The 26,695-nt window shown below is 41.8% G+C and overlaps 1 protein-coding gene across 1 annotated transcript in view; it reads right to left on the bottom strand.

The window, feature by feature from the left end:
* Positions 1–26,695, bottom strand: part of LOC147372835 (antigen WC1.1-like) — a 51,329-nt gene that overhangs the window by 6,035 nt on the left and 18,599 nt on the right. Inside the window, exons 5-13 of the mRNA XM_086402115.1 lie at positions 24,014–24,106; positions 23,618–23,932; positions 20,905–21,219; positions 12,611–12,925; positions 6,969–7,277; positions 6,558–6,875; positions 2,220–2,312; positions 1,832–2,146; positions 299–613 (exon numbers count right to left, since the gene is read on the bottom strand). Coding sequence (XP_086258241.1) covers positions 299–613; positions 1,832–2,146; positions 2,220–2,312; positions 6,558–6,875; positions 6,969–7,277; positions 12,611–12,925; positions 20,905–21,219; positions 23,618–23,932; positions 24,014–24,106 — 2,388 coding nt within the window. The remainder of the gene's footprint in view (positions 1–298; positions 614–1,831; positions 2,147–2,219; positions 2,313–6,557; positions 6,876–6,968; positions 7,278–12,610; positions 12,926–20,904; positions 21,220–23,617; positions 23,933–24,013; positions 24,107–26,695) is intronic.

Raw genomic sequence — 26,695 nt, forward strand, 5'->3', positions numbered from 1 at the left:
TTGTCCCCAAACATGAGTAACTAAGGTTTTTGGTCACAGTCAGATGACGAGAGACCACAGAAGCTTCACCATCTACTTGGCTGAGAGGGTCAGTGCATGTTATCAGCAGCTGAAATTACTGTATCTAATTAGTTGTTTACCAGAACAACAGCAAACAAACAGACACAGAGACAAATACAAACATACACCTACATTTTGTAGACTCAACCAAAACCCATCAATTAAATCTGAAAATATGAAATCATACTAACGACATCCTACATGGTTGGGAGTGACACAGAAACAGACAGTAAGTCACCTGCACACGAGATATAGGCTTCCTCCTTTGGAGAGCATGAGTTGTAATTCCAAGAGTCAGAAGGACACTGCCAGAGAGAGGTATCAGTTTTCCGACACTGGATTCCATCTACCCAGTGGGGTCTCAAACCTTCCCTAAGAGCAACAGAAGAGTTGAGACTTCCACTGTCCCCACAGCCAAGCTGTCTGCAGATGATGGACACGGTGATGTCTTCCATGGGGCTGCGGCAGACACTGCCCCAAGTCCCATTGTAGAAAACTTCCAGCCACCCAGCACACTGCTGGTCCTCGCTCACCATCCTGAGGGCCAGGAACTCTAAGATTGAAAGGGAGGAGACAGGACACAGTGAGCACTCCACTCAGTGCTCTGGGTTTTCCTCTCCCCCAGAAGTTGTGACCATACACCCCTGACCCAGGGGAGGAGATGCCCACTGGGTGACAAGACTGACTTTTACCTCCCTTTCACCTGACTTTGTCCATTAATGTCTATATACCTATTTCTACCACAACACTGTAGATATGAACAGACAGCAAGACGAACTTGGGCACCTGCAGTGACAGGAGCTGATTCCTGCTTCCTGACAAAACTTCTAAAAGAATGGAAAGTGATGTGGACAGTGAGGTGGTCAACAGAATAACGGACCCCCAGAGATGTCCATAGCCTAATCCCAGAACCTGTGATATGTTACCTTACATTTCAAAAGGGACTTTACAGATGTGATTAATAAGGACCTTGGGATGGAGAGATAAAGCTCAAATATTGAGGATTAACTATGTGAGCTCAGCCTAACACATCTTTAAACTCACTACACTGAGAAATGCATCATTTTTCCCAGTTCCAGTTGAGGGAAATGTGAGTGAGGGAGAACTGTTGGAAGAGGCACTGTTGTTGAAGAAGAAGAATAAAGAGGGCTCTGAGCTCAGAAATGAGGCCACACAGGAACCACAAAAGGCTGGGAAAGGAGTCCTCCCCAGAGACTCCAGGAAGAACGCAGCCCTGTGGACACTGGGATTTGGCCCACAGAGACTCTCTTCAGACTCCTAGCAAACAGAACTATAGAGGAAAAATCTGAGCTTTCACTATGCCAGGCTCCTCTGTCCATGGGATTCTCAGGCAAGAATAATGGAATGGGTTGTTATCCCCTCCTCCAGGGGATCTTCCTAACCCAGGGACTTAACCCACATCTCTTACATGCCCTGCATTGGCAGGCAGGTTCTTTACCACTAGGGCAACTTGGGTATCCCAGGATTTCAAGATGTTACTACCACAGGTAACTGCAGAATGAGCCCTGCTTTCAAGTGTTAACTGTAAGAAATAGCTCTGCCAGGAAACACTGGTGAGAAGAAAGGACCAGAATCTCAGCTGATGCAGGAGGAAGTGAAAGCACCTCATCTTCACGTCTGCTGGAAAGACAGGCTCCATGGGAGGAAGCCTCCTACTCTGGTCCTTTCAGCATCTCTCCCTCAGGGCTCAGACCCCTGTCCTCCAGGGCCCCACCCCTGCCCCAAACTGTGGACAGTGTGCAGCGCGCACCTGAGCAGATGACCCCCGCGTCCTCCTTGTGTCTGCAGTCATGCCGCCCCCAGCCTCGGGAAGGGCACCTCCACACGTGGGACTCATTTCCTGTGCAGTTCAGGTCGTCCAGCCAGATGGGCCCTGATCCCGCCCCAAAGTGAGCAGACCCCGTGGCATTGAGGGCTTCTCCACAGCCCAGCTGCCTGCACACCACGTGGGCATCGTCCAGGTCCCAGCCGTCATCACAGATGGTGCCCCAGGAGCCCTGGTCAAAGATTTCCACTCTCCCGGCGCAGTGACTGCCCCCTTCCACCAGGCGGAGCTGTCTGCTGTCTGAGGAGAGAGAAATGGGACAATGGGACGGTGACAGGGTTGTAAAGGGTCTTCTGTTCTGTGGGACCCTCACCTGAGCAGTAGAGGGCGCTCTCCTCTGAGGCTGCAGAGCCTGCTGGTTCTGACAGGGAGTCATTGCACTGGGGCAGTGCCTGGGTCTGGTTTCCTGAAGAAACAGCAATGATCAAGGTGTTGGTGATTGAAAAACAGGAAACTGAATTAAACTAAATAATGACAAGCAGTGGGGTCTGAGAAGAAAACTGTAACATAGCAGTTTTCGCAGTTGTTTAGTTGCTCAGTAGTTTCCAACTCTTTTTGACACTATGGACTGTAGTACACCAGCTTCCTCCGTCCATGGAATTCTTGAGGCAAGAATACTGGGATGGGTTGACGTTTCCTCCTCCAGGGGATCTTCCCCAACCAGGAATCGAAATGTCATCTCCTGTATTTCCTGCATTGGCCAGCAGATTCTTTACCACTGAGCCTTTGGGGAAACCCAGGTTAACATAGCCATAAATTTTTCATAACTTTGGTGTTTGCCTCTGCTATGAAGAGTTCTGCTTCTGACAGTGCCACAATTTTTGTCTCAAGCACTAAGAATGAGTTAAATAAGTTCTGTCCCTAAAGTGAAAGTGAAGTCACTCAGTCGTGTCCTACTCTTTGCGACACCGTGGACTGCAGCCTACCAGGCTCCTCTGTCCATGGAATTCTCCAGGCGAGAATACTGGAGTGGGTTGCCATTTCCTTCTCCAGGGGATCTTCCAGACCCAGGGATCAAACCCAGGTCTCCCACATTGCAGGCAGACGCTTTAACCTCTGAGCCACCAGGGAAGCCCTAAATCTATCTGTCCCTAAATCTATCCCTAAATAGAAGAAGCAAAATAAAACACTTTCTGAAGTATTTCTACAATTTGTCATCTACAATGTCTGTATTTTTAAAAATATTTATTGAAAATAGATCTCATGAGAAACCAAGAGGAAATGTAGACATTAGAAACAATTCCCCAGGATACTCAGCTACTAGAGTTACTTGACAGAATTTAAAGAGCCTTGATTAAGGTGCTCATGGAATTAACTGACAAAATGTGCACCCTGATGGAAAAAAACAAATAATGATAACAAAAACAAATAAAAATTCTAGAGCTGAAAAACTTACTAGTTGAAATTAAGAACTACAGAATTAGCATATCAGCACATTAGCTCAGCATAAGGGAGAATCAATAAAGTGGAAGGTCATAGGACAAATAGACCTCTATTTAGAAAGGCAGGCCACATAGTAAGTGTCCCAATTACACTGCTGTATAACAAATTATAAAAACAGCCTCTGAAGCAATAGATATGTGTGTGTGTGTGTGTGTGTGTACCCACACTCTTCATTTTCTTAAGCCTTCCTGGGTCAGTTATTTGAGAAAGACTCAACTTGGCAGTTGTGTCTTGGGATTTTTCATGTAGTTGCATTTAGATGTCATCTGGGGTTGAAGTCAGCTGAGGACTTGACTGCACTTTGGTTAATAAGGAAATTTCTTGAATTATTCTAGGGATAAAAGGACATCATGACTGCAACCTAATTCAGAAAGACTTTACATATTTATGGAGAAATGGGGCAGGAGGGAGACAGAGAGAGAAAGAGAGGAAGATTATAGCAAAATACTAATATTGGGAGATCCAGGTAAATGTCATTTGGAATTTTTATATTATTTTTGCAACTTTCAGGTCTCAAATTAGGTCAAAATAAAAAAATTAAAAGGTGAAAATAAGTCAGAAAGAATTAATTCCTAGGATACTTTCACTAAAAGAAATACAAATAATTTCAAAAAAGTGAAACACCTAGGAGAAAATCCAGTAAAAAATGGGCAAAACCTCTGATAGACCTAACTGAAAGGAGGGATATGTCATGTCAGTGAATTGGGAGACTCAAACTTCTCAAAGTCAATCATCCTCAAATTTCTGGTAGATTAAATATAATCTCAATCAAAATACATTTATGAAGTTTCTTTTGGTGAAAAATAACAAACTAATTTCAAAAATTCTTTTAAAACATAAAAGGCCAAGAATGACCAACACAGTTGGCAAGAAAAACAACATAGTTAGTTAATATAAAGTAACTCTTATTTAACTTATATGCAGAGTACATCATGAGAAACGCTGGGCTGGAAGAAGCATAAGCTGGAATTAAGATTGTCGGGAGAAATATCAATAACCTCAGATATGCAAATGACACCACCCTTATGGCAGAAAGTGAAGAGGAACTAAAAAGCCTCTTGATGAAGGTGAAAGAGGAGAGTGAAAAAGTTGGCTTGAAGCTCAACATTCAGAAAACTAAGATCATGGCATCTGGTCCATCACTTCATGGCAAATAGATGGGGAAACAGTGGAAATGGTGTCAGACTTTATTTTGGGGGGCTCCAAAATCACTGCAGATGGTGACTGTAGCCATGAAATCAGAAGACACTTACTCCTTGGAAGGAAAGTTATGACCAACCTAGGTAGCATATTCAAAAGTGGAGACATTACTTTGCCAACAAAGGTCCGTCTAGTCAAGACTATGGTTTTTCCAGTAGTCATGTATGGATGTGAGAGTTGGACTGTGAAGAAAGCTGAGTGCCAAAGAATTGATGCTTTGAACTGTGGTGTTGGAGAAGACTCTTGAGAGTCCCTTGGACTGCAAGGAGATTCAACCAGTCCATCCTAAAGGAGATCAGTCCTGGGTGTTCTTTGGAATGATGCTAAAGCTGAAACTCCAGTACTTTGGCCACCTCATGTGAAGAGTTAACTCATTGGAAAAGACTCTGATGCTGGGAGGTATTGGGGGCAGAAGGAGAAGGGGATGACAGAGGATGAGATGGCTGGATTGCATCACCAACACGATGGACATAAGTTTGAGTAAACTCCGGGAGTTGGTGATGGACAGGGAGGCCTGGCGTGCTGTGATTCATGGGGTCACAAAGAGTCGGACATGATTGAGTGACTGAACTGAATTGAACTGAACTCTTGTGAATTAAAATTACCCAAACTTACTATAAAATTACAATAATTAAGAAAATATAGTGTTTGTGCAAGGATAGACAAATGATACAATGGAATAGAACAGAGAGTCTAAAAAAAGGCTTAGACACACATGCCCTTCTCCTTATGGCAAAGGTGGCACACAGTGGAGACAAAAGTCTTTTCAGAAAAAGATTCTGAGTCAATTAGATGTCAGTATGAAATGTGACCCTTATCTTACATAGGTATCAATCTCAGAAGGAATACACAATTATATTCAAGAGAAAAGTAAACTTCTATAAGACACTATTGAAGAATGTTTTTATGGTCTTGGAGTAAGCAAAGTTCTTTTCAAAAGGATATAAGAAGTACTAAATATACCGGGAAAAACTAGTAAGTTATATTTCCTTAAGATTAAGAACTTCGCTCATCTAAGGACATGGTACCATTAAGAAAATGAAAATAAAAGACCAAGGATTAAATAAATAGCATAGATTTTCACCCAAAGTCATTGTCATGGTAAGTTGTGGCATCATATTTGTAATAGTCAAGGACAGGAAACAATTCAAATCTCTACCATTAGTCAAATGGATCAGTATATTGTCATGTGATCATTCAAAGAACTACTCTACAGTAATAAAAATGAATAGTCAGCTGCTATAAACAACATCATGAGTGAATCCCAAACATAATGTTGAGTCAAAGAAGTCAGACACACAAGAAAACATACAGAATGATTTTATATAAAGTTCAAAAATCAATAAAATATCCTATGGTTGTTGTTATTGTTGTTGTCCAACTGCCCAGTCATGCCCAACCTTTGCGACCCCATGGACTGCAGCATGCCAGGCCTCCCTGTCCCTCACCATCTCCTGGAGTTTGTCCAAGTTCATGTTCATTGCATCAGTAATGCCATCCAGTCATCTCATCCTCTGACACCCTCTTCTCCTTCTGCCCTCAATCTTTCCCAGCTTCAGAGACTTTCCCAACGAGTCATCTGTTCACATCAGATGACCAAAATACTGGAACTTCAGCTTCAGCATCAGTCCTTCCAGTGAATATTCTATGGTAGTAAAAGTTAAACTGTTTTCACTGGAGAGGACACAGGACAGAGTTACTGGGAGGCAACAGTGACTCTGTAGTGCCGGGAATGTTCTCTTGGCTTATCTGGGTTGGGGATCATGACTGAGGTCTACACTTATTGCTGGTACATTGTTTTCTATGATTATTTGTAAATAGTAATGCTGCTTAAAAATATATTATTCCCCTTCACACTTCTTGCCCTGACCTGAAAAATGAATGAACAATGAGAAGAAGTATATTTCACCATGAAATATCTGATTTTTGAAGCCAGGTTTCCCTCACTTTCTGCTCTTGGGAACATTTCACTCCACGAGTACCAGTAGCCTTTCCCCTCCTCTTTTACCTGAGCAGATTGCATAGGCCGTGTTACCATGGGAACAGTCAAGGCCACCCAGGGCAGTCACAGGGCACATCCATAAGAAGGACTCAGCCCCTGAGCAGTGAAATCGGACTGTTGAGATCTGATCTCCTCCTTCTACAAAGCGTGGTCCTCTAGGGGTGGAGATGGCAACTCCACAGCCAAGCTGACGACAGACAACATTGGCGTTGGCCAGACTCCAGTGGGAGGCACAGAGCGCTCTCCATTGTCCAGAAATGTTCATCTCCACCTGCCCCTCACACCAAGAGGAGCCATTTGTCACGAGCCGAGCTTCTGCATACACTGGTAGAAGAAGACAGGATGTCAGCAAAGTCTCATTTTTTAAAAAACCTGAACAGAGTGTGCAAGGAGGTTAAGTCCCAACCTACATCTCACCTGAACAGACAACCTGAGCAACTCCACTGTGGTGACACATGCCCCCTGGACAGGGCACTCTGGGGCAGGACCAAAGCTTAGGCTCCTCCCCCTCACACCTGAACTCTTCAGCCCAGACCTGGCCATCAGACTCCCTGAAAGGCATGTGTCCCAGGACAGACACAGCCTTGCCACATCCCAGCTCTGCACAGATGACCTGGGCAGTGGGAAGTGTGAAGTTTCCATCAGACACTGGGGTCCAGTCTTCTCCAGAATGCACTTCTACTCGACCTGAGCAGAGTCCTTCTCCTCCAGCCAGACGCACAAATCCTAAGGATAACAATCAACAGCAGCAACAAACCCTGTGAGTGTTCATAGTCCTTGCTTGGCATTGGAAACAGCACATCACAGGCAAGGATGTGAAAGCGTTTCATCTCTGGGAGTGGGGCATGAAGAGAGAATTTGACAGTTAGTGTCAGAATTGTATTAGTATTTTCATGAGCAAGTTTATGAAAAGAAAGCCAGAAAAATTTGCAGTCAGTAAGAATGTATATTTTGAGGTTGATTAGGATGAGAATTCCTCATCTAGGGGCCTGGAAACAACAAGACCCAAGGAAACTGCACTGCAGCAGGCATCAGACTGGAGCACAGAGCTGAACTAACCCAGAGTGAAGTAGGTTTATGGGATTCAGTAGTTTAGAGGACTAAGAGCCAGACAAGGTTAGAAGGCCATCTGAGATTTCTGGAGCTAGAATTCTGGCCAGTTTTCTCTCAGGAGCCAATAATCAAGTCACTGAAGACAGGGAACCTCATAGCGGGATATCTGTTAATTCAGGCTAGACTGTAGACAGACTTACGGCTCACGGGAGGAAAGCTAGACATCATACCAAGTCTACAAGTCTATTATGATTTTTGTATATTATAACAAGTCTATTATGATTTCACATATATTTCTCATAATTCTTGATGGTGAAAGATTCCCAGAATTTCTTAGGTGACTTGATTGTGAAAAGTTGTCCATAGATGAGTCTGAATATTAAGAAAGTTCAGAGAGTTATAGAAGAGGGACGGGCTGGTCCTAGCCATCTTTCTTGAAAGACTAGGATTTATCAAGGGAGAGAATGAGTTTTCAGTGGGAATATGCAAATCAGCTGAGTTTTATTACTTTCTACTAGACATGGGGATCTAAGACATGGGAATCTTAGCAAATACTAAGAAATGATGATAATTTAATGTGTTTTAATCCTACATATATGCTAACTGTGTTTTCCTTTCTTATTTGGATTCTTGAGAAATGGCTAGCATGCAGTAAAAAAAAGGAGAGGGAGAGAAAGAGAGCAGAGAGCAAACAAGCCATTTGTAATTTAGAGATTTCCAAATGCAAAAACCTCAATATGGATGAAAGATAGACAGACTTGAGGAAAATATTTGTCCAAGTTTTTGACAGATTTTATTGACTGTGCTCCTCCCATCTGGCCACCTAACCCTGCTACCCTTTACCATTTTACCCACTGCAGACAAGAGAACAATCTTAAAAGCTACAAATGGACACCTTATCTTCGACAAAGGAGGCAAGAATATACAATGGATTAAAGACAATCTCTTTAACAAGTGGTGCTGGGAAATCTGGTCAACCACTTGTAAAAGAATGAAACTGGACCACTTTCTAACACCATACACAAAAATAAACTCAAAATGGATTAAAGATCTAAACGTAAGACCAGAAACTATAAAACTCCTAGAGGAGAACATAGGCAAAACACTCTCCGACATACATCACAGCAGGATCCTCTATGACCCACCTCCCAGAATATTGGAAATAAAAGCAAAAATAAACAAATGGGACCTAATTAACCTTAAAAGCTTCTGCACATCAAAGGTAACTACTAGCAAGGTGAAAAGACAGCCTTCAGAATGGGAGAAAATAATAGCAAATGAAGCAACCGACAAACAACTAATCTCAAAAATATACAAGCAACTCCTACAGCTCAACTCCAGAAAAATAAACGACCCAATCAAAAAATGGGCCAAAGAACTAAATAGACATTTCTCCAAAGAAGACATACAGATGGCTAACAAACACATGAAAAGATGCTCAACATCACTCATTATCAGAGAAATGCAAATCAAAACCACTATGAGGTACCATTTCACACCAGTCAGAATGGCTGAGATCCAAAAGTCTACAAATAATAAATGCTGGAGAGGGTGTGGAGAAAAGGGAACCCTCTTACACTGTTGGTGGGAATGCAAACTAGTACAGCCACTATGGAGAACAGTGTGGAGATTCCTTAAAAAACTGGAAATAGAACTGCCTTATGATCCAGCAACCCCACTGCTGGGCATACACACTGAGGAAACCAGAAGGGAAAGAGACACGTGTACCCCAATGTTCATCGCAGCACTGTTTATAATAGCCAAGACATGGAAGCAACCTAGATGTCCATCAGCAGATGAATGGATAAGAAAGCTGTGGTACATATACACAATGGAGTATTACTCAGCCATTAAAAAGAATACATTTGAATCAGTTCTAATGAGGTGGATGAAACTGGAGCCTATTATACAGAGTGAAGTAAGCCAGAAGGAAAAACATAAATACAGTATACTAACGCATATATATGGAATTTAGAAAGATGGTAACAATAACCCGGTGTACGAGACAGCAAAAGAGACACTGATGTATAGAACAGTCTTATGGACTCTGTGGGAGAGGGAGAGGGTGGGAAGATTTGGGAGAATGGCAATGAAACATGTAAAATATCATGTAGGAAACGAGTTGCCAGTCCAGGTTCGATGCATGTTGCTGGATGCTTGGGGCTGGTGCACTGGGACGGCCCAGAGGGATGGTATGGGGAGGGAGGAGGGAGGAGGGTTCAGGATGGGGAACACATGTATACCTGTGGCGGATTCATTTTGATATTTGGCAAAACTAATACAATTATGTAAAGTTTAAAAATAAAATAAAATTAGAAAAAAAAAAAAAAGCTACAAATGGATGGAAAGGAGACTCTGAAAGGGAAGAACATCTGTAGGAGTGGAGTGTGGGTGGGGTGTGTGGTAGGTTAAACTGGGAGTGGATGTAGTACAAAACTGAAAGAGATCAAACTGGTCTGATGGGGAGTTCAGTCACAGTCTACTCTTTCTAATTAAATAATTTTTACTCAACACCTTGTTAGTTTCTGTATTGATCCCACCACATTATGAATTTAGAAAGAACAAATATTGCTTACATGTTATTGTAGATAGCCTGACACATGTTAGACACTCAAATATATTCAGAACAAAGTCTTATACACATCAGGATAGTCTCCCAAGACAAATTATTATTATTTCTTTTTTACTTTATATTTGATTTCAAATGGAAAAGTAAGTGTGTGAACATTGCAAGAAAATTTATGAACTAGAAGGATGATGTGAGGGGCTAAGTTATTAAAAATAATAAAACCAACCATGTTCTTATATAACAATAGAGAGAATGGGGCAGAATATAAATATCTAACAGACACAAAGACATACACGCACAGAAATTTAGTATTTGAAGAAGGTGATACTTTATATCACTAGAGAAGATAGACTGCTCAATAAATAGTGCTGAAACACTTTTTGGCCCTCATTTTCCAGGCTTAGTCCATTTGCAAAAGAGACATCAACCTGAGCCATAGGAGGGACCTCAGGGGCCAGGTTGTCAGGAAAGGATTCTCTCTGCACCTATGCCTGAGCCTGGGAGAGCCCTGATTTTCTGTACCTCAGCTTCTGCTTAGGGCCCTTTGTCCCAAAGGCTATCTCACTGTTATAGCTTTGGGGCTGGATTTTATCCAGGGAACCATGAGAGCATGAGGGACCAGGTGGATTTTCAACATTGTTCATGTAGATCACATCCTTATTTCTCTCCCTCTGACCAAGGTGGCCTCCTCTCTTCTCCCTGTAGCTGTGATGCATCTGCCTCCAGACCAACTCCCAGCCCTCCGACCTTCAGCCTCACCTGACCCTGGACCCTCTGGCTCTTCACTCATCATTCTGAACTCCTACTGGTTTGACTGGAACAGAGCACTGTGTGGCCTGAGGTGTAGGAAATATCCTTGTTGGGTGAGGGATGTGGCCTCTCAGAGATCCACAAAGATCAAGTATCTTCCTGGAAGACCGGACCTGCCCTGGACCCTTGGGCTGCCCATTCCCCTCTGAAAGCCAGAGGGAATCAGTGTGATCTTTCCATCAAGGTGCAGCAAAGGCCAAGGAGAATGGGTCCGTAGAGGCCCAGTAATAGACTCTCTGATTGGGAAATGAAATGGAGAGAGAGGAGAGGCTACAAGGGAGTCATATCTGAATTCTTTCCAGAGGTCTGATATTTAAGTAGGAGGATGTTATTTGAAGGCAATATTGAGAATCTATTTTCATATGGTTTATTACAAATACAAGCACCTTTTTAGAGTCTGTTATATTCATGAATTTTGACCGATGTTGGGAAGTAAATCACAATAAAACAATGCCCTTATCTTTTTAGAAGTGCAGGAGAAAAACAAGTAGACAGTTTAAAGCCCTCCAAAATGTTTATGAGAGACTTGGATAATCAAAGAAAGGGAAACTGCCCTTTCAGAGGGCCATTTATTTGTATGAATCAACTGAAACAAAGGCAAAATGAAACTGTGGTCAGATTTATCCTTGTCTGGTCTCTTGCTGTACAGACATCCTGTGTCCTTAGGCACACGTAGCATCCTCCACACCACACCTGGACCCTCAGTGCTGCTCAGAGTACTTCACAGGTGCCTTTGTCAGCTCCCATTGCCCTTCCATCCCTCCAAGCTATGATAATTCTCTTCCAGCTTGTCCCCTTACTTCTATTCCTGTCAAATAAACTCCCAAGTGCAATTCTCTTATATCACTGAAATCATCAGGTGTAAACTATATAATCTCTTACTATAAAACACAGAATCAATATTTCATTACCTTCACCTTTGATGTGTCAGTACATGGCTAAGTGTTCTTTCAAAGTTTGGTTTAGGCAGATGTTTTAAAAGAAAACATGGATAAAGAATCTTTTCTAATAACAATGGAAGGAGAAGCTATGACTCAGAGCATTTCACCAGAGAAATTCATTTCACCAGAACTCAGGACAGTTCTCTGGTCCTACCAGCCAAATGGCTATGAATATTTACATTTAAATTTGTAAAGGAGACTTGAAACTTGGCATAAATCCATAAATTGCTTTCTGACTTGTTTAATGATATCCCCTGTGCCTCCACTCTTACTGACCTAGTGCAAAATAGCGTGTCATGGGGTAACTACCGAAACAACTCCACCCAGGGAGGTGCACCCTCATTCTTGTCCCTCCCTCCTGTGGGTTCACTGTGCAAAGGGGTCTGTGAGTGGTGATTTGCAAGTATTTCACTCTTCCAAAAATTATATAAAAAATTATGAGGATCAATTATAATTGGAAATAATAGAGTAAACTCTGTCAGGTAAGATCACTGGAGAAGAAATATCAGAGACAGACAAGAGGAAAGTAGTGAAGCCCATCACTCAGAGATAAATGTGCCCTCAGGGAGGATGGGTAGATGTCTTAGACCTATCTAACTCAGTCATCTTCTATCGCCAGGTGATCAGACACCAACTTCCTTGGAACTTTCTACCTTCTCAGCCCATGGGCAATGCACTGACCGTACCTGAGCAGACGACCCCAGCATCCTCTTTATGCCCACAGTCGTGCTGCCCCCAGCCCTGAGAAGGGCACCTCCACACGTGGGACTCCTTTCCTCCGCAGTTCAGTTCATCCAGCCAGATGGGCCCTGATCCCTGACCTAATTCAGCAAATTGCAAGGCATTGAGGGCTTCTCCACAGCCCAGCTGCCTGCACACCACGCGGGCATCGTCCAGGTCCCAGCCGTCATCACAGATGGTGCCCCAGGAGCCCTGGTCAAGGATCTCCACTCTCCCGGTGCAGGGACCGCCTCCGTCCACTAGGCGGAGCTGTCTGCTGCCTAAGGAGAGAGAAATGAGACAGTGGGGGGTTGACAGGGCGTAGGGACCTGGGATAGGGTGGTGGAGATGAGAAGAGTCTTCTGGTCTTGAGTCTCCTTTGAGGCTGCAGAGCCTGCTGATTGAGACACAGAGTTTTTGCACTCCGGCAAGCACCTGGGTCTGGTATCTTATAGCAGCAATGAGAATAATAAGGTTGAAAATGGGCAAAAATAGGAAATATTACTCTACTGAGTTGTGTGAGACAGATGATGTTACCCAAGTCCTATTGGTATTAACCTTCTGATTTGTTGAGTTCTGCATTATTGTTTTTGAGTCACCAAGTCGTTTCCAACTCTTTTGCGACTGTATGGACAGTAGTCTGCCAGGCTTCTCTATCCATGGGATTTCCCAGGCAAGAATACTGGAGTAAGTCGCCATTTCTTTCTCCAGGGGATCTTCCCAGCCCATTGATCAATCAGGCATCTCCTGCACGGGCAGGTAGATCCTTTAACACTGAGCCACCAGGGAAGCCAGACAAAGGTCTGTCTAGTCAAAGTTATGGTTTTTCCAATAGTCATGTATGGATGTGAGATATGGACTATAAACAAAGCTGAACACCGAAGAATTGATGCTTTTGAACTGTGGTGTTGGAGAATACTCTTGAGAGTCCCTTGGACTGCAAGGATATCCAGTCAATCGTAAAGGAAATCAGTCCTGAATATTCATTAGAAAGACTGATGCTGAAGCTGAAACTCCAATACTTTGACCACCTGATGGGAAGAACTGACTCATTGGAAAAGACCTTGATGCTGGGAAAGATTGAATGCAGGAGGAAAAGGGGACGACAGAGGATGAGATGGTTGGATGGTATCACCGACTCAATGGATATGAGTTTGAGCAAGCTCTGGGAGTTGGTGATGGGCAGGGAAGTCTGGCATGCTGCAGTCCATGAGGTCCCAAAGAGTCAGACAGGACTTAGTGACTGAACTGATTGATAAATAAAAAAGAAAAATTTAAACATTCTAGAGAAAAATAAAAATGGTAATGAAAGCTATCATAAAGTCTTCTAAAATGATTTTAAATATTTACTGGTTTTTCACTACCTGCATCTAATAACAAATATAAAAACAGACATACAGACATCTACAAATGTGTACACACACATACACGCATCCCTACCTGAATTAAAGTTTCACTAGAGGAAGGACTTTGCATATCTTATTTACCCTGTGATTCTATTAGGAGAGTGCCTACATATTGTATGCACTCATTCGACAAGATTCAACTAGTATGTATATGGAGAACCTTTTCTAAACATCATGATAGTTGCTTAATAAGTATTTATTGAATGAATGTGTAGATGAATAAAATTCATGAAATAGGAGTCCTTTAGCTTCATGCTAGTCAGTGAGATATTAATAGTAAAGCAAATATAAATTAAAGGTAATGTTTTGTGATAATAAATAGTGCATATTAAAAATAAATTTAATTTACCACACAGCATTGCTATTAGGTAAGCATTGTTGGATTTCCCCAGTGGCTCAGTGGTAAGGAATCTGCTAGAAATGCAGTAGATGCAGGTTTGATCCCTGGGTCAGGAAGATCCCCTGGAGAAGGAAATAGCAACCCACTCCAGTATTCTTGCCTGGGAAATCTCATGGATAGAAGAGCCTGGCAGGCTACAGTCCATGAAGTGGAAAAGAGTTGTCCATCTGTTTGTGACCCGTGGACTGTAGCTTGAGAGGCTTCTCTATCCATGGGATTTCCCAGGCAAGAATACTGGAGTAGGGTTGCCATTTCCTCCTCCAGGGGATCTTCACAACCCAGGGAGGGAACCCACGTCTCTTATGTCTCCTGCATTGAAGGGGATTCTTTACCACTAGCATCACCGGGGTTAATACTGTATCTTATATTAGAAAGTTGGTGACAAAGTACACCTTAGAAGTTCTCATAACAAGAAAAAAGTAAGGGCTTCCCTAGTGGTCCAGTGGTTAAGAATCCACCTTGCAATGCAGGGGACACTGGTTTGATCTCTGGCCCAAGAAGATCCCACATGCCACAGGGCAACTAAGACTGTGTGCCACAATTACTAAGCCTGTGCTCTGGAGCCCTCAGACCAGAACTACTGAGCCTGTGTGCACCAACTACTGAAACCCTCGTGCCCTGGAGCCAGTGCTGCACTACAAAAGAAACCTGAACAGCACAACTAGAGAAAGACTGTGTGCAGCAAGGAAGATACAGCACAGTCAAAAATAAACATTGAAAAGCTGGTAGCTATACTATCCTTAGGCTAGTCAACATTTTCCAGTATGTACAAATACATAAACATTATGTTGTACACCTGCAACTAATATTAATACTGTTATGTGAATTATATGTCAACTGCAAATTTTTAAAAATAGTGTTGGAACATGTGGATTAAATTTCCATCTTAACTTCTGAGTTAAATTCACCCATTCCAGTTCATTTTAGTTCACTGATTCCTAAAATGTTGATGTTCACTCTTGCCATCTCCTGTTTGACCATTTCCAATTTGCCCTGATTCATGGACCTAACATTCCAAGTTCCTATGCAATATTGCTCTTTACAGCATTGAACTTTACTTCCATCTCCCATTACATCACAACTGGGTGTTGTTTTCTTTTGGCTCTGTCTCTTCATTCTTTCTGGAGTTATTTCTTCACACTTCTCCAGTAGCATATTGGCCACCTACAAACCTGGGGAGTTCATCTTTCAGTGTCATACCTTTTTGCCTTTTCATACTGTTCATGGGGTTCACAAGGCAAGAATACTGAAGTGGTTTGCCATTCCCTTCTCCAGTGGACCATGTTTTGTCAGAACTCTCCAACCATGACCTGTCAATCTTGGGTGGCCCGACCCGGCATAGCTCATAGTTTCATAGAGCTAGACAAGGCTCTGGTTCATGTGATTGGTTTGGTTAGTTTTCTTTGATTGTAGTTTTCATCCTGTCTGCCCTCTGATGGATAGGGATAAGAGGCTTGTGGAAGCTTCCTGATGGGAGAGACTGACTGAGGGGGAAACTGGGTCTTGTTCTGATGGGTGGGGCCATGTTCAGTAAATCTTTCATCCAATTTGCTGTTGATGGGTGGGGCTGTTTCCTTCCTGTTGCTTCACCTGAGGCCAAACTATGGTGGAGGTAATGAAGATAATGGTGACCTGCTTCAAAAGGTCCCTGCACTCACTGCTGCACTCAGTGCCTCTGACCTTGAAGTAGGCCATCACTGACCCATGCCTCTGCTGAAGACTCCTGGACACTCATGGGCATGTCTGAATCAGTCTCTTGTGGGGTCACTGCTCCTTTCTCCTGGGTCCTGGTGCACACAGGTTTTGTTTGTGCCTTCTAAGAGTCTGTTTCTCCAGCCTGTGTAATTTCTGGTGGTTCTATGGTAGGGTAATGGTGACCTTCTCCAAGAGGGCTTATGCCATACCCAGGTCTGCTGCACCCAGAGCCACTGCAGCAGGGCACTGCTGACCTGCACCTCCACAGGAGACACTCAGACACAGTTCTGGCTCAGTCCCAGTAGGGAAAATGACTAGACAATTCAGGTATGATCTAAATCAAATCCCTTATGATTATAAAGTAGAAGTGACAAACAGATTCAAGGGATTAGATCTGATAGACGGAGTTCTTCAGAGAACTATGGGTGGAAGTTTGTGACATTGTACAGAAGGTAATGATCAAGACCATCCCCAAGAAAAAGGAATGCAAAAAAGCAAAATGACTGTCTGAGGAGGCCTTACAAATAGCTGTGAAAAGAAGAGAAACAAAAAGCAAAGGAGAAAAGGAAAGATACACCTATTTGAATGAAGAGTTCCAAAGAATAGCAAGGAGAGATAAGAAAGTCTTCCTCAGTGATCAGTGCAAAGAAATAGAGGAAAACAATATAATGGGAAAGACTAGAGATTTCTTCAAGAAAATTAGAGACACTAAGGGAATATTTCATGCAAAGATGAGCACAATAAAGACAGAAATGGTATGGAACTAACAGTCAGTCACTTTAGTCACTCAGTCCTGTACGACTCTTTGCGGCCCATAAATTGCAGCATGCCAGGCCTCCCTGTCCATCACCAACTCCCGGAGTCCACCCAAACCCATGTCCATTGAGTAGGGGAAGCCATCCAACCATCCCATCCTCTATCATCCCCTTATCCTCCTGCCCTCAATCTTTCAGCATCAGGGTCTTTTCAAATGAGTCAGCTCTTCATATTAGGTGGACAAAGTATTGGAGTTACAGCTTCAACATCAGTCCTACCAGTGAACACCCAGGACTGATCTCCTTTAGGATAGACTGGTTGGATCTCCTTGCAGTCCAAGGGACTCCCAAGAGTCTTCTCCAACACCACAGTTCAAAAACATCAATTCTTCAGTGCTCAGCTTTCTTTATAGTCCAACTCTCACATCCATACATGATCACTGGAAAAACCATAGCCTTGACTAGACGGACCTTTGTTGACAAAATAATGTCTCTGCTTTTTAATATGCTGTCTAAGTTAGTCATAACTTTCCTTCCAAGGAGCAAGTGTCTTTTAATTTCATGGCTGCAGTCACCATCTGCAGTGATTTTGGAGCCCAGAAAAATAAAGTCAGCCACTGTTTCCACTGTTTCCCCATCTATTTCACATGAAGTGATGGGACCGGATGCCATGATCTTCGTTTTTTGAATGTTGAGCTTCAAGCCAACTTTTTCACTCTCCACTTTCACTTTCATCAAGAGGCTTTTTAGTTCCTCTTCACTTTCTGCCATAAGGGCAGTGCCATCTGCATATCTGAGGTTATTGATATTTCTCCTGGCAATCTTGATTCCAGCTTGTGCTTCTTCCAGCCTGGCATTTCTCATGATGCACTCTGCATATAAGTTAAATAAGCGGGATGACAATATACAGCCTTGACCTACTCCTTTCTCTATTTGGAACCAGTCTGTTGTTCCATGTCCAGTTCTAACTGATGCTTCTTGACCTGCATGCAGATTTCTCAGGAGGCAGGTTAGGTGGTCTGGTATTCCCATCTCTTTCAGAATTTTCCACAGTTTATTGTGATCCACACAGTCAAAGGCTTTGGCATAGTCAATAAAGCAGAAATAGATGTTTTCCTGGAACTCTCTTGCTTTTTCAATGATCCAGCGGATGTTGGCAATTTGATCTCTTGTTCCCCTGCCTTTTCTAAATCCAGCTGGAACATCTGGAAGTTCACAGTTCATGTATTGCAGAAGCCTGGCTTGGAGAATTTTAAGCATTACTTTACCAGTGTGTGAGACAAGTGTAATTGTGTGGTAGTTTGAGCATTCTTTGGCATTGCCTTTCTTTGGGATTGGAAGGAAAACTGACCTTTTCCAGTACTGTGGCCACTGCTGAGTTTTCCAAATTTGCTGACATATTGAGTGCAGCACTTTAACAACATCATCTTTTAGGATTTGAAATAGCTCAACCAGAATTCCATCACCTTCACTAGCTTTGTTCATAGTGATGCTTCCTAAGGCCCACTTGACTTCACATTCTAAGATGTCTGGCTAAGGTGAGTGATCACACCATGGTGATTATCTGGGTCATGAAGATCTTTTTTGTACAGTTCTTCTGTGTATTCTTGCCACCTCTTCTTAATATCTTCTGCTTCTGTTATGTCCCTACCATTTCTGTCCTTTATTGAGCCCATCTTTGCATGAAATGTTCCCTTGGTATCTCTAATTTTCTTGAAGAGATCTCTAGTCTTTCCCATTCTGTTGTTTTCCTCTATTTCTTTGCATTGATCACTGAGGAAGGCTTTCTTATCTCTCCTTGCTATTATTTGGAACTCTGCAATCAAATGGGTATATCTTTTCTTTTCTTATTTGCTTTTCACTTCTGTTCTTTTCACAGCTTTTGTAAGGCCTCCCCAGACAGCCATTTTGATTTTTTGCATTTCTTTTTCTTGGGGATGGTCTTGATTTCTGTCTCCTGTACAATGTCACAAACCTCCATCCATAGTTCATCAGGCACTCTGTCTTTCACATCTAGTCCCTTAAATCTATTTCTTACTTCAACTGTATAGTTATAAGGGATTTGATTTAGATCATACCTGAATGGTCTAGTGGTTTTCTCCACTTTCTTCAATTTCAGTCTGAATTTGGCAATAAGGAGTTCATGATCTGAGCCACAGTCAGCTCCTGGTCTTGTTTTTGCTGACAGTACAGAGCTTCTCCATCTTTGGCTGCAAAGAATATTATCAATCTGATTTCAGTGTCGACCATCTGCCAAGAGAAAGCACTGGACCTGACAGAAGCAGAAGATATTAAGAAGAGGTGACAAGAATACACAGAAGAACTATATGAAAAAGACATTCATGACCCAGAAAACCACAATGGTGTGATCACTCACCTAGAACCAGACATCCTGGAATCCAAAGTGGCCCTTAAGGAAGCATCACTATGAAAAAAGCTAGTGGAGGTGATGAAATTCCACTTGAGCTATTTCAAATCCTGAAAGATGATGCTGTGAAAGTGCTTCACTCAATATGCCAGCAAATTTGGAAAACTCAGCAGTGGCCACAGGACTGGAAAAGATCAGTCAACATTCCAATCCCAAAGAAAGGCAATGCCAAAAAATGTTCAAACTACAATTGCACTCATCTCACACCCTAGCAAAGTAATGCACAAATTTTTTCAATCCAGGCTTGAACAGTACATGAATCGTGAACTTCCAGATGTTCAAGCTGGATTTATAAAAGGCAGAGGAACCAGAGATCAAACTTTCAACATCCATTGGATCATCAAAAAAGCACGAGAGTTCCAGAAAAACATCTGTTTCTGTTTTATTGACTATGCCAAAGCCTTTGACTGTGTGTATCACAACAAATTGTGGAAAATTCTTAAAGAGATGGGAATACCATACCACCTGACCTGCCTCCTGAGAAATCTATATGCAGGTGAAGAAACAACAGTTAGAATTGGACATGGAACAGACTGGTTCCAAATAGGGAAAGGAGTACATCAAGGCTGTATATTGTCACCCTGCTTATTTAACTTATATGCAGAATACATAATGTGAAATGCCAGGCAGGAAGAAACACAAGCTGGAATCAAGATTGCGAGGAAAATATCAATAACTTCAGATACACAGATGACATGACCCTTATGGCAGAAAGCAAAGACGAACTAAAGAGCCTCTTGAAAGTGAAAGAAGAGAGTGAAAAAGTTGGCTTAAAACTCAGCATTCAGAAAACTAGGATCATGGCATCTGGTCCCATCACTTCATGGCAAATAGATGGGGAAACAATGGAAACAGTGGCTGACTTTATTTTGGGAGGCTCCAAAATCACTGCAGATGGTGACTGCAGCCATGAAGCTAAAAGATGCTTGCTCCTTGGAAGAAAAGCTATGACCAACCTAGACAGCATATTAAAAAGCAGAGACATTACTTTACCAACAAAAGTCCATTCAGTCAAAGCTATGGTTTTCCCAGTATTCACATATGGATGTGAGAGTTGGAATGTAAGAAAGCTGAGTACTGAAGAATTGATGCTTTTGAACTGTGCTGTTGGAGAAGACTCTTGAGAGTCGCTTGAATAGCAAGAAGATCCAAACTGTCCATCCTAAAGGAAATGAGTTCTGAATATTCATTGGAAGGAATGATGCTGAAGCTGAAAATCAAATACTTTGGCTACCTGATGTGAAGAACTGATTCATTAGAAAAAACCCTGATGCTGGGAAAGATTGAAGGCTAGAAGAGAAGGGGATGACAGAGGATGAGATGACTGGATGGCATCTCTGACACGATGGACATGAGTTTGAGTAGGCTCCGGAAGTTGGTGATGGACAGGGAAGCCTGGCAAGCTTCAGTCCAATGAGTTGCAAGGAGTTGGACACCATTGAGTGATTTAACTCTACTGGTCTTAGCTTCATTTTGTGGACCCATGATAAATTAATTACTTAAATATGAAAAAATAAAATCTCACTATTATCATTTTATGGGTTTAAGACAGACACAGAAACATACAGTAATTCACCTGCACATGAAATGTAGGCTTCCTCCTTTGGAGAGCATGAAGTATAATTCCAATGGTCAGAAGGACACTGCCAGAGAGAAGTATCTGTGTTCCGACACCGGATTCCATCTACCCACCGGGGTCTAGAACCTTCTCTAAGAGCAACAGAAGAGTTGAGACTTCCACTGTCCCCACAGCCAAGCTGACTGCAGATGATGGACACAGTGATGTCTTCCATGGGGCTTCGGCAGACACTGCCCCAGGTCCCGTTGTAGAAAACTTCCAGCCACCCAGCACACTGCTGATCCTCGCTCACCATTCTGAGGGCCAGGAACTCTAAGATCGAAAGGGAGGAATCAGGACTGGTGAAAACTTCACTCAGTGCTCTTGGTTTTCCTCTCTCCCAGAAATAGTGGCCATTCATCCCTGAACCAGCTGAGGAGATACCCAAAGACTGAAAGTTGTCTCCCTTTTATCTGACTTTGTCCATTTGTGTATATATTTTTAAACATTTCTACCACCATGGTGTAGTGAATATGAACAGAGAAGAAGAGCAACCTGGGCACCTGTAGGCAGGGGAGCTGAATTCTGCTTCCTGACAAAACCTCTAAGACAGTTTGAAAGGGATGTGATATGATATTGGGGAGGTGGCAAAATAATGAACCCTCAGATGTCTCATCCAAATCCCTGGAACCATGAATATGTTACTTTACCTCACAAAAGGGATCTCACAGATGTGATTAAGGTTAAGAATCTTGGGATGGTGAGATTAATTAATTCAGAATTGGAATATTGTGGATTAACTATGTAAACCTAGTCTAATCACATTCTTGTTGGGTTGGCCAGAAAGTTCCTTTGGTTTTTAAGTAAAAATAAAAGGCATTTTTCATGTTCACCAAGAACTTTATTGAACAGCATATTCATCATTTTGTTCCACTACCTTCTGCCATTTTCAGGCAACTTCATAATTCCCTCTTCCCAAAACTTTTATCTTTCCAAGCAAAGAACTATTCCAAGTGTGTTTTATAGTCTTCCAGGGAATTTAAATTTTTTCCATTAAGAGAATTTTGTAAAGATCTAAATGAATGGAAAGCTGAAACTGCAATGTCTGGTAAATACAGCTGATGAATCAGAACTAGCCAAACTGTGGCAGTTTTTCTCTGGCCTACAAAGATGTATGTGATCTTGTATTATCCTGATGGAAGATTATGCATTTTTGTTGGATTAATTCTGAATGTTTTTCATTAAGTGCTGCTTTCAGTTGGTCTAATGGGGAATAGTACTTGTTAGAATTATATTTCGGTTTTTTGGAAGGTAGTCTCTTAATAGAGGACTCCTTTCCAATACCACCACATACACAACATCACCTTCTTTGGAAGAAGACTGGCCTTTGGTGTGGTTGGTGGTGGTTCATTTTACTTGTGCCACAATCTCTTCCATTCCACATTATTGTGCAGTATCCACATTATTGTGCAGTATCCACTTTTCATCACCCATCACAATTTGTTTTAAAAGCAAAACGTTTTCATTATGTTTAAGTAGGGAATCTCATGTATAAATACTGCCATGAAGGTTTTTTTTTTTTTTTCACTTATGTGAAACTCAAACATCAAAGCAATTAATATAACCAAGCTGGTACAAATGACTTTCAATGCTTGATTTGGATATTTTGAGTATGTTGTCTATCTCTTGCATGGTTTAACATTGATTGTCTTCAAGTAATATCTCAATTAGATTGCTATCAACTTCAACTGGTCTACCCTACTGTGCAGTACTGTTCAGTGAGAAATCTCCAACACAAAACTTCATAAATCACTTTTGATGAATGTGATCAGTCACCACACTTCCATACACTCTACAAATTTGTTTTGCATTTCAGTTGTGTTTCTAACCTTTCTTGAAATAATAAAGCATGATATGCTGAAAATGTTGCTTTTTTCCCTTCTGTTTTCAATATTAAAACGGCTACTCAAAAACTCACCAATTTTGATTTTTTTTAAAAGATGCATGTTGATATGATAGCTGCCACAAAACAATCTAACAAAATTGTTTCAAACGAAGTGAAAGACAACTAAGTGTTACTAGACCATCTTACAGGAAAAAAAGAAGGAACCTTTTGGCCAAACCAATAGAAGCACTCTTTCTTGGCTCTAACTCCAGGGAGGTGTGACTCTGGATAATGGTTAGAGATGTGCAGCATTGCTGGTCTGATGATGGATGAAGAGGGGCTATGAGCCAAGGAATGCAAATTGTTTGAAAAGAAACTTGATATAAAAAATGGGATTCTTCACCAAAGCCTCAGAAGTGATGTGGCCCTGCTGAAATCTTAATTCCAAGAGGGAGATCCTGTTGAACATCGACCCTACAGAACTCTAAGGCAATAAATATATGTTGTTTTAAACCACTGTGTGGTAATTTATTACAGAAGCAAACAGAAACTAGTACCATGGACTTAAGATTTTCTTCCCACATGTAAGGCAAGGTGAATCCTACTTTCAACTGGAAATTCTAAGAAATGGCTCTGCCAGGAAACTCTGCTGAGAAGAAAGGACTAGAAGGTCCGCTGCTACAGGAGGACATGAAAGCACCTATTCTTTACGTCTGCTGGAAAGACCGGATCCATGGGAGGAAGCTATCTTCTCTGGTCCTTTCAGCATCTCTCCCTCAGGGCTCAGACCCCCATCCTCCAGGGCCCCACCCCTCCCCCAGCCTGTGGACAGTGTGGAGTGCAAACCTGAGCAGATAACCCCTGCGTCCTGCTTGTGTCTGCAGTCGTGCCGCCCCCAGCCCCGGGAAGGGCACTTCCACAAGTGAGACTCATTTCCTGTGCAGTTCAAGTTGTTCAGCCAGATGGGTCCTGATCCCACCCCAAAGTGAGCAGATCCCATGGCATTGAGGGCTTCTCCACAGCCCAGCTGCCTGCACACCACGCGGGCATCGTCCAGGTCCCAGCCGTCATCACAGATGGTGCCCCAGGAACCCTGGTCCAGGATCTCCACTCTCCCAGCACAGGGACCTCCCCCATCCACCAGGCGGAGCTGTCTGCTATCTGAGGAGAGAGAAATGGGACACTGAGGCGTTGACGGCGGCGGGGGCGGGGAAAAGATCTTCTGTTCTGTGGGACTCTCACCTGAGCAGTAGGGGACACTCTCTTTTGAGGCTACAGAGCCTACTGGTTCAGACATGGAGTCATTGCACTGGGGCAGCACCTGGGTCTGGTTTCCTGTAGAAACAGCAATGATCAGAGGGTTGGTGGATTGAAGAACAGGAAATTGAATTAAGCTAAATAATGACCTAGTGATCAAGTCAAATAAACAATGTAACAGTAAGGTTATCATAATCTTAGGGCTCACCTTCTCTAGGGAGGGTTCTGCTTTTGACAGTGCCACAATTGGTTTCAGCCAACCATTGCACTAAGAATAAGTTAAATAAGCTCTTTTGTCTCTAAATCTATCCATAAACAGGAAAGTAAAATAAAATCTTTCCCAAAGGGATTCTAACACTTTTTCATCTACAATGTCTGTTACTAAAAACAATACACATATAAAAGAAATCTCATAGAAAACCAGGAAGAAACAGACATTAGAAAGAATTTCCCAAGTTGTTCGGCTACTAGAGTTATCTGATGGAGAATTTAAATAGCCTCCTAGAATTAACTGACAAAAGAAATTGACAAAATAACAACAGATAAAAATTCTAGAGCTGAAAAACTTAACAGCTGCTATTAAGAAATAAAGGGTAAGAGTTTCAACACATTAGCTTGGCATAAGGTAGAAACAGTAAACAGAAGATCAGAGGACAAATAGTCTTCTATTTAAAGATGCGTGGGTCTCTAAATAAGAGATCATGTAATAAGTGTCCTGGTTGTTGTTGCTGTTGTTTAGTCACTCAGTCATGTCTGATACTTTTAAGGATCATATGGACTGTAGTCTACCAGGATCCTCTGTCCATGGAAATTCTCAGGCAAGAATATTGCAGTGGGTTTCCATTTCTTTCTCCAGGGAATCTTCAAGACCCAGGGGTGGAACTTGTGTTTCCTGACTTAGCGGGTGGGTTCTTTACCACTGAGCCACCAGGGAAGCGTGTCCTGGTTATATTGCTATATAATAAATTTTCCCATATAACTTAGCCACTTAAGCAAAAAAATATATACTTCATTTTGCTTAAGACTTCCTGGGTAAATAATTTGGGAAAGATCCCACTTGGCAGTTCTGTCTTAGAGACTTTCGTGTAGTTGCACTTAGATGTTATCTGGAGCTGGAGTTGTCTGATGACTTGACTGAAGTGTGATTACATAAGGAAATCCCTTGAAGCATTTTAGGGATAAAGAGACATCATGTTTGCAACTTAATTCAGAAAGATTTTACATATTCATGGAGAAATGTGGTGGGGGGGGGGACAGAGAATGAAAGACAGAAACAGAGATAGAGAGAGATGTCAATTGGGGGGAGAGAATAAAGCAGAATACTAACATTGGGAAATCCAACTAAAGGTCTTCCAGATTCTTATATTATTCTTACACCTTTTCTGTAAGTCTTAAATTACATTAAAATTTAAAAAAAGGAAAAGTAAAAACAAGTCAGAGATAAATCATTCCTAGGACACTTCCACTAAAAGTAATACTTATAACATCAAAAACATAAAATGCCTAGGAGAAAAACCTAGCAGAAAATGAGCAAAACCTCTGAGAGAAGTTGGAGACCTAACTGAATGGAGGGATATGTGTGTGTGTGTGTGTATATATACATATATATATATATATATATATATAGCCAATGAATTGGAAGATTCAGCATCATCAGTCAATCACCTCAAATTTCTGTGTAGATTAACTCTAATCTCAAACAAAATACATTTATGCTTTTTTTTTTTTTATGAAAAATGACAAGCTGAGGGATGTCTCTCCTGGTCCAGTGTCTGAGAATCAACCATGCAATGCAGAGGACTCAGGTTCAATCCTTGGTGTAAGAACTAAGATCCCACATGCCACAGAGAATCTCAGCAAGAGCCTCACAACTGGGCAGTCCATGTGTCATAACAGAAGATCCCACAAGATATAATGAAGATCCATACACTTCAACTAATGCCCAACACCGTCAAATAAATACATATGTTTTTTAAATGAAAATCTGATTCCAAAATTGGAATAAAATACAAAAGAACAAGAATGACCATCACAGTTGACCAAAAAGCAACAAAAGTAGAAGAGTTAATAATATAAAGAAACTCTTATACATTAAAATTATCCAGACTTACTATAAAGTTACTATAATTAAGAAAATGGAGTATTGGTGCAAGGATAGAGAAATGATACAATGGAATAGAATAGAGAGTCTTTAAAAAGACTCAGACATATGCTCTTCTTATGACAAAGGTGGCACTGCAATGGGGAAAACTCTTTTCAGAAAAAGATTCTGAGTCAGTTCGATGTCATATGAAACTTGATCTTAACTTACATAGATATCAGTTGCAAAAGGGATGCACAATTCTGTGCAAGAGAAAAATAATTAAACTTCTATGAGATACTCTTGGAGAATGTTTTTATGGTCTTGGAGTAAACAAAGTTCTTTTAAAAGGATTTAAGAAGCATTAAATGTAAAGGGAGAAGTTAGTAAGCAGTAATTTCTTAAAATTAAGAGATTGGCTCATCAAAGGACACCATACCATAAAGAAAGTGAAAATGAAAGACCATAAGTTAAACACACAAGATAAATAACATGTTTGCACCCAAAGTCATTGTCATAGTAAGTTGTAGCATCATTTTTGTAATAGTCAAGAATAGGAAACTCAAATCTCTACTATCTATTGTGGA

The sequence above is a fragment of the Bos grunniens genome, chromosome 5 (assembly GCF_055505025.1).
Source record: "Bos grunniens cultivar Pamir isolate PY7600 chromosome 5, Bosgru_T2T1.0, whole genome shotgun sequence".
Classification (NCBI taxonomy): domain Eukaryota; kingdom Metazoa; phylum Chordata; class Mammalia; order Artiodactyla; family Bovidae; genus Bos; species Bos grunniens.